A 13759-nucleotide genomic window follows, 5' to 3' on the forward strand; every position below is an offset into this window, starting at 1 on the left:
GGGGGTGGGAAGGTTCCAATGAGGACTGATCATACTTACTGACCATGGAATACTATTTATGTATTTATTATTTCATTTATATCCCACCCTTCCTCCCAGCAGGCACCCAAGTCGGCAATACTAACTGACTAGGAGGTGGGGGTAGAAAACTAGGAGAGAGGGAATGGAATGGAGTGGGTTGGCAGGAATCCTGAACAACAGCATTCCATGCTGCAATAATTTCTTGCAGGCTTCACTCTTCTAATGCCCCCTGACACCAGTTCTCAATACTCCAAGTTGTTTATCAGGATTCAATCCAAAGTTCTAGTTTTGATCTATCAAGTTTTTTAGGAACTGGGACCTGCATGTCTTAAATATGCAAGCATGTCCATCAGTTTTCTAATGTGACTGGGTTCTGGCTACCCTGTCTTAAACATTATAACTAGGCCTTGTATACTTTAACATGCTTTAAAATAACAACAACAGATGCCTCAAAGAAGTAACAATACAACTTGTAACTGTTTTCAACAGCTCCCAAAAGATGGAGAAAATATGATAACGTAAGCAATAGCTTACAACTCATATGGCCATCATCACTCTGCAACCTACATGTATGTTGCATGCTATTTCCTACACGTCAACTACTTTCCACATACAATTTTGTCACAGTGAAAGTAGCCCATAGATTCAGTTGCTGTTGTTGCAGGTGAATCTCTTTTTTGAAAAAAATGTTTTATTAAATTTTCAAGGATAAACAAACAGATAAGTATATAATTCCACCCAACCCTCCCTTTCCTTCCTGCCCTTTACAAACTTAACCATAACTTCCTGCAAGCAAATCTTTAAGTTGTTCTTCTACAAAAAAGCCAGGATTCAAAACTATGTCCCTTATCTACATGTTGGGAAATGTGACATTCAGGCCCCATGTGCATCATACATTGATGTATCATACTACTTTAAACAGTCATGGTTTCCCTTGAAGAATCCTGGGAACTGTAGTTTGTTAAAGGTGCTATGAGTTTTTAGGAGACCCCTGTTCCCATCACAGAGCTGTAATTTTCAGACTTCCCTGAGAAGAGGGATTGTTAAACCACACTTGGAATTGTAGCTCCGTGAAGGGAATAGGTGTCTCCTAACAACTCTCATCGCCCTTACCAAATATAGTTCCCAGAGTTCTTTGGGGGAAAGTCATGACCGTTTAAGGAGGTATGGTACTGCTTTAAATGTAAGGTACTGCTTTAAAGCTTTGGAATACTCTATCCCAAGAAGTTCGCTCTGCTCTCTCCCTGTTGGTTTTCTGGAGACTTCTGAAAATGATCTTGTTCCGGACAGCCTTTGGGAGGGACTGAAGGTAGAGCCTGACACTGATTTTATGCCTTCTATGTTAATTTTACCTTTGTAGTCCCTTTAGTACCAATCCCTATATATATGTATATACGTGTATGTGTGCATATATATATATATATATTGTATTTTATGTATTTAATTGTATTTTAATTTATTTTAATGTTTTTGTGATTTTACTGTTTACAATTTTATTATGTACATGCTTGATTTTATTTTTGTAAGCCGCCCTGAGTGCCCTATCATAGGGTAGAAGGGCGGGATAGAAATATTTTAAATAAATAAATGTATCATGCTGATGAGACCTCATTCTCATGTTTTCCATCCCACAACTGTGACCAAAATATAACTGCAAAAAATACTGTTGTACTTGTGGCTCTTTCTTTGAAGGGATTCGGCAACAGATACAAAGGGCCATCTATGATCAGAAGACTCCAAATCTCACATGGCTGCCAGAAAACCCACACACTATATATAGCCCTATTCACACATTACTAGTGTGTAGGGCCTTTACCTACTGAAGGAGCAGGGTTGCACTGCCCGCCGTGCCCCCAAGCTATCCCCACCACTGCTTATGTGTAAGGGTTCCACGCCATCAGGATGCCTGTGCAACTGGGTATCCCAATCATATTGAGCCCCTACACGCAAGCAGCTGTTCATTCATAGGGATTTATTTGCAGATGTCAGGTGCTCATCCCATGGACACTGAGGGCACAGTTAGCCCAGGAATGTGGTGTCAGGAGCGGGACCAGCAGCACAGTCCCATTCCTATATCACCAAGTGAGTGCCCTATATATGAGTAACATATGAATGGAGCTTATTTGTTTCTATGAACTGGAAAAGGGGTTGTGGCATATGGGAGATCTGGTGGAAAAGGAATGTAGGACCAAAAAGCATGGGCAGGGAAACAATCTGTGGAAGTATGAGAATGTGGACATTCATCCACCAAGCTGCCCCTAGGCTTTGGAATTCCCTTCCTAGGGAGGTAAGAATGACCCCCTCCTTGCAGTCCTTCCGCCGACAAGCAAAGACCTTCCTATTCCAACAAGCCTTTGGAATTGAAGGCTAAGGATAGGGTGTGAAGGGTGCTGCATTGCTAATGTCTATTATATCATTTTTAAACTAGTTTGAACTTTTTAGCTATATGTGTGTATGGTTTTAATATTGGAAATAGTTTAATCTTATTTTAATGTAGACTTTGTATGTTTTTAATTATATGTATTTTTTATCTGGAAGCCGCCATGAGTTCCAGTTTTGGAAAAATGGCGGGGTATAAATAAAGATAATAATAATAATAATAATAATAATAATAATAATATATTATTATTATTATTATTATTATTTAGTAGTATTGCTGCTGTTTTTATAGTATTATATATATATTTATCTATATAGCAATGTTTATTCTTCATATTAGCCATTTTAAGCTGCACTTACCTGGGAGTAAGTTTCACTGAACTCAGTGTTACTTACTTCTGAGTAGACATGTATAGGATTGCACTGTTTATATTCTATAGCGCCCTGAGCATCTTTTCTGTTAGTAGAAAGTCAATACAGTAATTACAGAAATAAACTCTTATGGTACTGAAAGTTTTCCAGCTACACAACTTGTCCCTTAGTTGCAACAGAGTTCTGCCTCTTCCTTTTTCTGGTAGCTTTTTCATTATTTGACTATAATTGCATAAATAACAGCTGCTGCGGAGTCAGATGCTGAGATCTGCCTTTGCTTTTGGCTGCAAAACTAAAGTTCGCAACTATATATATATATCCTTGGCGACCTCCAGTTTGGATAGATGCACAAATGCAAGGAGAGCAAATTCTTTCAAAGTGCATTCAATAAAATATGACTACCTTCTTTCCTGTTTCTTGTGGAGGCGAAGAAAATAATCAATAACCTCTTATTCCATGGAGAGACATCTTATGTAATAACTTGGATAAAGTTGTGTGTGTGTGTGTTTAAGTGCCTAAATAGATCATGCACTTCATTCCACTCAGAGAAAAGAAGAAGAGGTGCACGAGAATAGAGCTTGTACAAGAAGGCCTCTGCAACATCAATCCCCTTTTTACTCTTGAGTGAAACTCAAGGATTTAAACAAGAATCACCAATGAGGAAAAGTGTGGAGGACTGTGGTCTATAATGCTTGATACTAATTTGGATCAATCCTGTCTGTGGGGTGGCTCTGCCACACATTCTGTGTGACTTTTCAATGAGCATGGAGAATTTCTATAGTTCATTTTGGAAAAAGAACACATTCATTCCTTATCTTTGTATTATTTCCCCATCCCCCAAATTTGGGTAAACCATGTGCTTGAACAGCTGTGCTTGTTAAAATTGCCCGCCCCTCTGTTTATTTGTATTATTTCTTTGATCTAGTGCAGTGATTCCCAACCTTTATGAGTATGGGACCCCCTTTGTATGCTCAAAAAAATGTCATGACCCCCCCCACGCTAACCGTAATTTTAGTCTCTGTTAATTGGAAAAAATGGTACGCGGCAAAATCACACCTCCAAATATCCCTTTCTATAAAAAGCTCCCTGCAGACGGGGGGGGGGGGAGGGTTTGATTTCTTGTCTTAATGCAAAGGTCCAATCAAATTGGTATCTCCCTCCCCCCCAACACACACACAGTCTGAAGTTGTACAGTCCTGTCTCCCAACACCACTGGGTTACAGTGTTGGACTAAGATCCAGGTTCAAATTCCCACACAACCAGGAAGCCCACTGGGTGACCTTGGACCAGACACAGTCTCTCAGCCTGACCTATCTTTGCAGTAATAATTAAACAAATAAATACATTTCTGTTGCAGTGCCAAAACCCCAGCCTCAGCCAACCTGTGATGGTGATGGGGATGCTAGATTGTGCCCTGCAGACAACAGGGTGGATAGACTGAGGAGGGGTTAGTGCTCTTAGGCCTTGGGATGATCATCAGAACTGATGACTTGATTAGCGTGCACTTGGGAAATGAGAGTGGAGCAGAGGACAGATCAGCACACACACACCCCCAAACGCAGCTGTCCCTCCTGCAAGCATCTGCAGGCGTGCATGCATTTGGGCACATGGGAAGCCCTCAACTGCCATACCATCTCGGAGAGAGGGATGGGGGGGCAAGTGTAGATGAAAGAAAGGGGAGACGCTGGCGCACACACTTAGTCCTGAGCTTCTTCACTGCTCCTTGGCTCTGTCTGGGCTGAAGGTGAGATCTGGGTGGCCTCGCAAATAAGAATTTTTTAAAGGAGGTGGCAGAGAAGCAGGAGCCAAGAAAGGCAGGCAGATTGGCTGCCAGGAAGGAAGGGGGTAAGCAGCCTTTCCTTGCAGCATTGCTTGTTTTTGCTTGACAAAAATCCCTCTCTTCTCGTCCTGAGCAAGGGTGTCATCAGCAGCAGCAGTGTGAAGATAGTAGTCAGCGATAGTAATCCTCTCTTCTTCCTGGTAGTTCCACCCTCAACCTCCTTCGGCATCTGCCATATGTTTTATAGGCAGACACCTGCCCTCGGCATGCCTGAAAGATGCTCTGCCACTTCAGCAAAAGGACTCCCCTCTCGTTTGGAGCAAGGGGGAGATGTCATCTGGAGCTGCAATGGGAAGCAGACAGTGCCCAGGGAGCGAAGACTTTTTTTAAAAAAAAATATTAATTTATTTACTGTTCGCGAGGATTACTTGGGGGGACTGGGGGCCACAGCCCCCAGGTTGGGAACTAGTGATCTATTGGGAAGGGGAAGTGGTTTATCCTGTCTTTTGACATTTAAGATATATATTTTTAATACCCTCCTCTCTAGTTGTGAATGCAATTTGTTTTAAACTGCTTTAATAATGTATTTTACATTGTTGTGATCCACCCTGCGGCCTACTGGCAATACATTTAATAATAATAATACCTTGACCAATCACCACTATCTTCAAGAACCATTGATTGTTGTTAACTAAATCATGAGCTTCATAGCCATGCTGGCTTGTGCCCAAATCTGTCTAGCCCAGCATCCTGTTTGCAGCAGGGAATAGCCGGATGTCTCTCTGGGAAATTCACAAGCAGCTCATGAAGGTGACAGCCAGCCCCGATATTTCTTTTTAACATCTTGTATTCAAAAGTCTACTTTGTATGACCATAGTTAAGTTCTGTTTGGCTATCAGAGCTACCAATGTTCTTAAGACCTATGTTCCATGAATTTGTTTAATTCTCTTGCAAAGCCATCTAAAGGGCCAAACTAGAAATGAATCTCAGCCTAACCTACCTCACAGGGTTGTTGTGAGGATAAAATGGGAGAGGGGAGAACCATGCATGCCACCTTGAGCTCCTTGAAGGAAAGGTGGGATATAAATGCAATAATAAACAAGATAAAATAAATGTTTTCATTTCAGGTGCATGTTTTTAAAAATGCAAGAAGCAGCCATGGGTGAGGGGATGTGATGATTATCAGGATCACAACAGGAAGGAAAGGGCTAACTGTCATCCCCTGCTGTTGATCTGATGAAAATCATGGTGAATCTGATGAAAATCTTTCTCTCTCACTCACACATGTGGTGCATACACTCACACACATACACATGCTAAGCTGCTGCTATTTACTTTCAAGAACTCTGCCTGTTAAGTGCAAAAAGACAACTAAACAGCAGTTTATTTTGGCCCTAAACTGATGAACCTGAGGAATATCTGTAAAAGAAATGGCTTCAAAAATGATGTAGATACTAGGGAAGATTCTAACAACAGTTATAACTTCTTTCAAACTTTGTGGATAAATTTACATAGTGAAAAATATGATATTCAGTAAATAATAATGTAGAAGAAACATTAATGTAAATTGTTCTGTATAAAACTGAAATCTTCTATGGCCGTAAACCTATCTAGGAGTAAATCTCATTGAACTCAACAGAGCTTTCTTCTGAGAAGACATGTATAGGATTGCACGGTGTTATTTTCTGGATTTCCTTCTGTTTCACTGAGCCACTGTAGGCATAACTTTAAATAGCTCAGACTTCACTCTGATGACATCTGCTAAAGAGTTAGAATCATTTTGCAACAGGCATTTTATTGTTAATCTATTGTAGGCGCAAAGCAATGCATACATTATTGATTACTCCAAAAAGGTCCAGTACGTAAACCTCACCATTAGATGATCATTTACGATCATTAGCTCAACATATTTTGTTTCCTCTTCAGCTTTATATGGACTCTGACGGACCTGCAGGAAGAGTAAGAAACTGTACATATTTAAAATGGCAAAGTATCTGATTCTAATAAACTGATCACATCAAGATGAATTTATTTCCTTCATTGTGGCCTCATTTTGAAAGCCCTTAAAAGTAGTTCCATGCATCAAATTAGCAAAGGAACATATGCCATGCCTTCCAGGGTTTGGCTGATATACTGTAAAGAGGCCAGCAATCTAATTCTAATATAACTCTGGAAGAAACATAATGGGCAAATTTTGCTTTAAGATACTGTTTGCTACCTGACTCCCTTCAAAGTGTGATATTTCGACAGAAAAACCAACCCAGAGATTACTGGATGAAATAATATGTTTATCTATAACTGTTTTTTAGAATGTTTTTATTTGTAACTCTTTTTTAGAATGTTTTTAAACTGTTTTTAGAATGCTTCTTGTTTGTTAGTTAAATTATTTTGTTGATGTGCTTGCTGCCCTGAGCTCCTTTGGGAGGAAGGGCAGAATATAAATTCTATTGTTGTTATAAATAATAGTATTAATAATAGTACTAGTACTAGTACTAGCAATAGCATTATATAATAATAATAATAATAATAATAATAATAATAATAATAATAATAATAATAATAATGTTAACATCAGAAACGTCAAAGAGCACATAGGCTCCAGAGAACATCTTGGGAGCTCAGCTTGATGCTACATCTTTCCTAAAGACACAAACTTAACATGAAGCTGTATCAGTAACATGAAATCTAAGCCATGTTGCTACCTCTGGAGGAACACACACATAACTTGTTTTCTTCTAAACTCAGTAGTGGCACATGTGGTGGGGCAGAGCTGCCCTCCTATCACCAGTGTTGTTCTACTTACCTGGATGGGGATGGGCCAGGGTCGGGCCACAGACAGACCGGCAGGACTGCTAGATTGATCACCAGTGGTCCTGATGGTGCAAGTGCATACCCCACACTCTGCCCCACCTCGCCAAAGCCCCATCCAGAGAAGCATCAATGACATCGGTGTTAGGAGGGTGGCTCCACCCCACCAAATATGCCTCTACTAGGGTTGCCAGGTCCATGGCCTGACACTGATCCTGTATCTTTGAGGTCTTCTGTATCTTTAAGAGTTGTGCAGGAGGAAGGGAGAATTCCACCTTGTGGTTTTTCCCATTACAGAGTTGCAAGAACACCTGCACTTGGCTGACTCTCTCTTCTAAAGATACAGGATCAGTCTCAGGCCATGGACCTGGCAACCCTAGCCTCTACTGCTCACACTTAGAGAGGGGAATAGTGTCTCAATTGTAAAGTGACAAATACTCCTTAAACAGGCACTGGCAGAATGGAGCAGAAAGAAGGTTTTCAGCCAGTGTAGCAGGCAAATGTAGTCCTCCTTGCTTCCCACCCTCTCGCTGCACAGATCAACGCAGCAGCTTCTTTTTTTGGATTGAATTTCTGGGAAAGCAGATGATACAGTAGATCCAGAGCAACTCTGTGTTGTCTACAACCGTGTCCTTCTGCCTTGGGTTCCCAGATGTTCTACGAATACATCTCCCACCAACCCTGACCATAAGCTAAGCTGGCTATGATGGGAGTTGTAGTCCAACAACATCTGCAGACCCAAGGTTGAAGCAGACCCAAGGTTGAGGCAGAGCAGCTCTCTCCCATTCTGATGCAGTGAAGTTCTGATAAATGACACAGGTGATACAGTTTCTATATGACCACTCCATTTGCCTCTTTGACCCAGTTTACCTTTCATGGTAAGCCATACTTCACAGTTTACTGGGCTGTATTGCTTCACCCCTCTCATGCATACGTTATGTCTGAACCGGGGATTATGCTTTTTTTCACTCCTACAAACCACAATCAACAAACCTCCATCAGAAAGCCAAGAACAAATCTTAGCTATAGAATGTAACTTATTTGAAGAGAAACAAACCATGAGCATGGATTCAGACATAATGCTAAGTCAGACCATGGCTTGTTTCCCAGCAGCGTGGTAGTAGCAGGAGCGGGAGAAGAGCAAAATGCCTGCAATTTCAACAGCGTGCACCAGCACACTGCATGTTTGCATTTAAGCCATAGTTTAGTTTAACTATGGTTAAAAGTGACTATTAACTAAGGCAGAGAAAATCAAGAAGTTACCTTAAAGCTCTATTTGAAAATGGAGGTTTTCAAACATTTCCCCCGAACACATTCCTAGCAATAACGCTCTTACATATCACACTAAAGTATAATGTTTGTGGATTAAAATTCAGACTGCCAGGTTCATTTAAATCTTTTTCAGTAGTTTATATACAAAGAACTATGCATTTGAGCTCTGAGGTCATATCCACATAGGACATTTAAACCACATGGATTCCCCCAAAGAATCATGGGAACTGTAGTTTGTTAAGGGTGCTGGGAATTATAGCTCTCTGAGGGATAAATTACAGTTCCCAGGATTCTTTGGGAGAAGCCACGTGCTTTAAATGTGCTGGGTGGATGTGACCTTACATGGGGAGAAAAATGCATCCTAGAGCTTGTCAAAAGAAACTATGCTTTACGTCAGGGATGGGAAACCTGTGGCTCTCCAGATGCTGTTGGATTACATCTTCCATAGTCCCTTGCAATTGGACATGGTGGTTGGAATTGACTGGAGATGAAGTTCAATGGCATCTGGAGAGTCAAAGGCTCCCCATCCCAATCTAAGTAAATGAAGCCGTTCCTTTTTTGTGATGGGCAGCAAACAGACAGCTAAAGGTTTAACTCCTCCTAAAAAGAGGTTTTTTTCCTTCAAAATTTAAGATGAGCATAGGCCTTTTAGGACATCATCCTGTCACACAATGAGTTTGTGGGGGGGGAAGTTCTGAAAAGGACAGCCTGCTTTATACATGCATGCATGCTTTATACATGTAGAATCCATGGGGGGAGCCTATGCACACAGGGTTCCCTTTTCAGACTTTCCCTCAAATGTGCAGGTGCGGGGCCAGCAAATGCAGTCCAAGTCTTCCATTCAAGAGATATTAATTGCATGAGGGGATAATGCCCAAACAGAACATTCAGGTGTCTCTTTTTATATAGTCCTGAATGTTATTGAGGTCTTCAAGCCCATGCACACTTCTGAAAAGAATCCCTCATTCACTGAACACTATGCCTTTTTTTTAAAGAGATGTGTGTGGAATGTCAACATATGGGGACATACCTGCCTTTTTCTTCTTTTATGTCTTGGTTTCACAACAAATTTTGGTGATGTGGTATTCATGTGCCAGAATTCTAAATAGAATACACATTCAAGTTAGTCTAACACTAGTCAATAAAATATATGTATTTTCAACAACAGAACAAAGAAGCAAGTGTGGTGAGTAAGGCTCAACAACAAAAACAATGTTTTCTAAGCATTTCATGAGTGGCTCAAAATTAAAGCAACATCTATATTTTTTCACCCTTCAGAATGCCTTCCCACACAAAAGGTGGCCTTGAATATAAACTTAAAATAAACTTGAAGTAAATAAAGGGAGAGATCTCATATTATGTAGGCCTGATGTCGAGAGATCCCACATTCCACACCTAAAAAACAGACTGTAATATAAACTTAAGTAATATAAACTTAAATAATAAAGATTGAAATGTAGAATATAAACTGTGTGGAAAGGTGGAATATAAATTTAAATAATAAAATAAATAAAGGGGGAGATCTGATATTGTGTAAGCTTTAAGACTTTGGCCAGTATCCTAAATTCCACACCTAAAGAATCAGATGACATTGCAAACGACATTCAGGTAAAGAAGCTTAAAAGAATTAAAACTAAAATTTAATTATGAGTGACCTTCAGTATTCAACAGAAGCAATCTTTAATTAGGAAATGAACTATGTATCTGCAGTGTGAAATGACAATTTAAAAGGCATAAGGACCCACCAGAGCATTAATTGGATTGGCAAAGGTACTCCTATAATTATGTAGTCCAATCCAGTTTCCAGAGCACCCTCTTTTCCCCCTGCAAATGCCCTCCACCACCTTTAAAGTATCATCTCTATACAGGCAGTGAAAATATGTCAGATTCTTATGATGCAAAACTGTATATGATGTTATCTAAAATGGGGTTGGGTTTGTGGAATTTACTTTGAGTTCATTTGATTCAAGTTTGTTCTTTGTCTGCTAGCCACTGCTTTTACTGATCCGTATTTTTCACACAAAAAAACCCTTATATTAATATTTGTCATTTTAAAGGAAATATTGCTATTTTGGAAGGAAATATAGACAAATGAAAGGAAATAGTAAGAAAATTATCGTTCTTAATATCAATATTTTAGAAGCGGATTTAAAAAAACAGATAACACAGAGATAACAAAGGAAGGTCTCCAAGAATTACTGCTAGTTTCCACAGCTTGGAAAAGTTACTTTTTTGAACTACAACTCCCATCAGCCTCAGCCAGCATGGCCACTGGATTGGGCTGATGGGAGTTGTAGTTCAAAAAAGTAACTTTTCCAAGCTCTGCTAGTTTCTACTTCACCAGGGAACACAGCCACACCTGCTTTTCTGAACACAGCTTGATGGCCTTTTATATAGTGTCAGCTTCCAACAGCTTCATCTATGTGAACATAATATTACTGTGTCTCTACCACAGGGATAGGAATCTGTGGCCTGCCAAATGTTGCTGGACTCCATTTCCCATCAGTCCCAGAAAATGTTGCCAGTAGTAAGTGACAACAGGGGTTGGAATTCCAACAACATCTGGAGGACCACAGATCCCCCTCCCTGCTCCACCACTTATTTTGTAGTTATGGGTGGTATGTTATTGTGAGCATAGTTAGCAGTGGCAGTCAACCAGCTCTTCACATCCATTTTCCTACAATGAAGTATTTGGAGTGCAAGAAATGTGTACTGTTAACAGCAGCCCTTAGTCCTACTGACATCAATGGCACTTATGCCCAGGCAAGTCTGTGGAGAACTGTAGCCTGGGCCAGGGATGATCAAAGCCCAATTATATCAGCATTTGAACAAGATAAGATTAGATAAATATTAACAGCATGAAGAGAGGACAGAACCAAAACCAGGATAAAATGCTTGTTTAACAATCATCTCAGCATTTCACCACAAGACAAAATGTCCTTATCTGAATGAACATATAAACAGATTTTGCTGTGAAAAACAAGAAGAACATCATCACCCATTTGTTTCTAAAACTGACCCAGGAGGGGTAAACAAACAACAACAAAAATGATTTTACTGTCTCTAAAAGACAGCGAGTGAAAAATGGCAGCTTTTATGTAACAAACTGCAGCTTTGTACACAAACATATCTGCAGACCCAGGACCGCATATGGTCCTCATCATAATTTCAGGTGATTCTTAGTACTTTAAAAAGGTAATTTTCATGTGGTTGGCCACGAGGGAGAAAAGCGAATGGCAGAAAGAGAGAGAGAAAAGGGGTGCTCTGCCCACTTTTGACTCTCATCTTGTCCATCACTGGCTCTGGTGCTGCCCATTGCGCCTGCCAGATGATCCCCAAAGGAATGTTGGGTCCAACAGGAAAGAAAGGTTCCTCACCCAGATCTGCAATGTAATATTCCCTTCTTTGAACATTTTCATAGGCACTGAAATATTTCCAGGCTTCCCCAAAAGGTGTTTCTATCGGCCTAAATGCACCATAATATTGCTTACTCATAGCTTTGACAATGGTACAACTGCACAAATATTTTAAAAATATTTTTTCAGAATTCAAATTGTGCTAAACACTTTTGAAAATTCCAGAATATTTAAAAGATAGTTATAGTTTTTATGATTGTTACAATTTCTTTAACTTAACGCTTAAAAAAATGCATTATTTGAAATCTATTCATATTCATAGAACTTCTATCATTATGAGAAGAGGCAGGGAGAAGAGTTGTGTTGTTTCCATCACAAATTCCGCCCAGAATAAATCCATGACCACTTGCACAGCCATAATCTACACTTCAATTACAAAAGCTAAGCATGTATTATCAGAGAGATGCATTTGATTGTGTCAGGCACAAAATGTGATGATTTAGCTGCTTAGAAAATGCAGTCTCTCTGCAACAAAAAAGCAACTGGGACAAACAAGAAAAAAAATACATATTGACTTTTAAAAAGAAGCAGTGTGGCGTCATGATAAAATGCAGCATTTTAAAGATTAAAGACTAGGACCAGAGAAACCCTGATTCGAGGCCCTACACATCTGTGAAGCCCTCTCGGTGTCCCTGAACCAGTCACTCTCTCTCAGCTGAGCCTACCTCACAAGGCTGTTGGGAGGATAAAGGGGGAGAAACAAATAAATAAGCAAAAGTAGAAGAAAAGGCATGGAAATGCTCTCAGAGTTTCTAATTGCCCTCCAACTTCATGTAAGCTTGACCGAAGCCACCCAGCTACAGGCTCATTGGTGGCAGCAAGGATTTTTCCTCCCTCCCTTCATCCAGGAGCATGCTTTCACATGTCATGCCTGAAAGCAGCACCACAATACTCCTTCAGCATTGTGTGGGCTCTATTACTTTCAAACAATAATACTGGATTGAATAAACTGATCATGAAAGGGTGGGGGGAGAGAGGAAACGTACTAATTCATAAAAAGGAAAACCTGACAGAATTGAAGATATGCATTGAAAACACCCTGTTGGGCTCTTCAGCATCTGCTTCTGTGTTTTTTTTATGGAAAGCTCTTGTTTATTAAACTTAATCTAAAGAGATGTAAGCAGTAATGTGTTTACAGAAATATATCAGCTGCCAAAAATATCATCTGGAGGGCCAGGAGCAGGATCTTTTCTATTAGAGTAAAACAAAAGTTGGGTTTTGCTGTTTCCTAATCCTGTGTTCAGAATAGCAGATTATTTTCTTCTGCCTTTAAATTAAAAATAACAACAAAATCAAACCCCACAAATGATTAACTACAAAATGAATGCAACAAAGAAGGCCAAGCTAAGAATATATATTTTTTAAAAACCTACCAGATGGAAGGTCATCCAAAGGAAATTCAAATAATCTGGATTTGTAAACAGAGTGTAAATGGAATTCCTCCTGAAATAAGGAACATCTAAATTTAGTAAATCAATACAGAATAAACTCTCTTGGAACTTTACTCTAGCACCAAAGGGTGTTCTTAAATTCCATCTGTTAAAAAGTTGAGCAACATAAATTAACTGGAATTGTAAAATTTTGCACCCTTTTTCTGATGCAAGGTTCTGACTGTTCAAAAACTCACCTGAAACCTACATAAAGATTCTCAATTGTTTACTAAAGATGTAAAGAAAACCTTTGTGAACTATGCTTCCTGTAGATAATATTT

The 13759-nt window shown here is 39.7% G+C and overlaps 1 protein-coding gene across 5 annotated transcripts in view; it reads right to left on the reverse strand.

The window, feature by feature from the left end:
- The window catches only part of ADAM22 (ADAM metallopeptidase domain 22), a 181234-nt gene that overhangs the window by 66495 nt on the left and 100980 nt on the right, over positions 1-13759 (reverse strand). For all 5 annotated transcript variants that reach the window (XM_061585708.1, XM_061585709.1, XM_061585707.1 and 2 more), the window contains 3 exons: positions 13422-13491; positions 9663-9733; positions 6426-6500 (listed from right to left, as the gene is read on the reverse strand). In XM_061585708.1, coding sequence (XP_061441692.1) covers positions 6426-6500; positions 9663-9733; positions 13422-13491 — 216 coding nt within the window. The remainder of the gene's footprint in view (positions 1-6425; positions 6501-9662; positions 9734-13421; positions 13492-13759) is intronic.

The sequence above is a fragment of the Rhineura floridana genome, chromosome 10 (genome assembly GCF_030035675.1).
Source record: "Rhineura floridana isolate rRhiFlo1 chromosome 10, rRhiFlo1.hap2, whole genome shotgun sequence".
In the NCBI taxonomy this organism is placed as follows: Eukaryota; Metazoa; Chordata; class Lepidosauria; order Squamata; family Rhineuridae; genus Rhineura; species Rhineura floridana.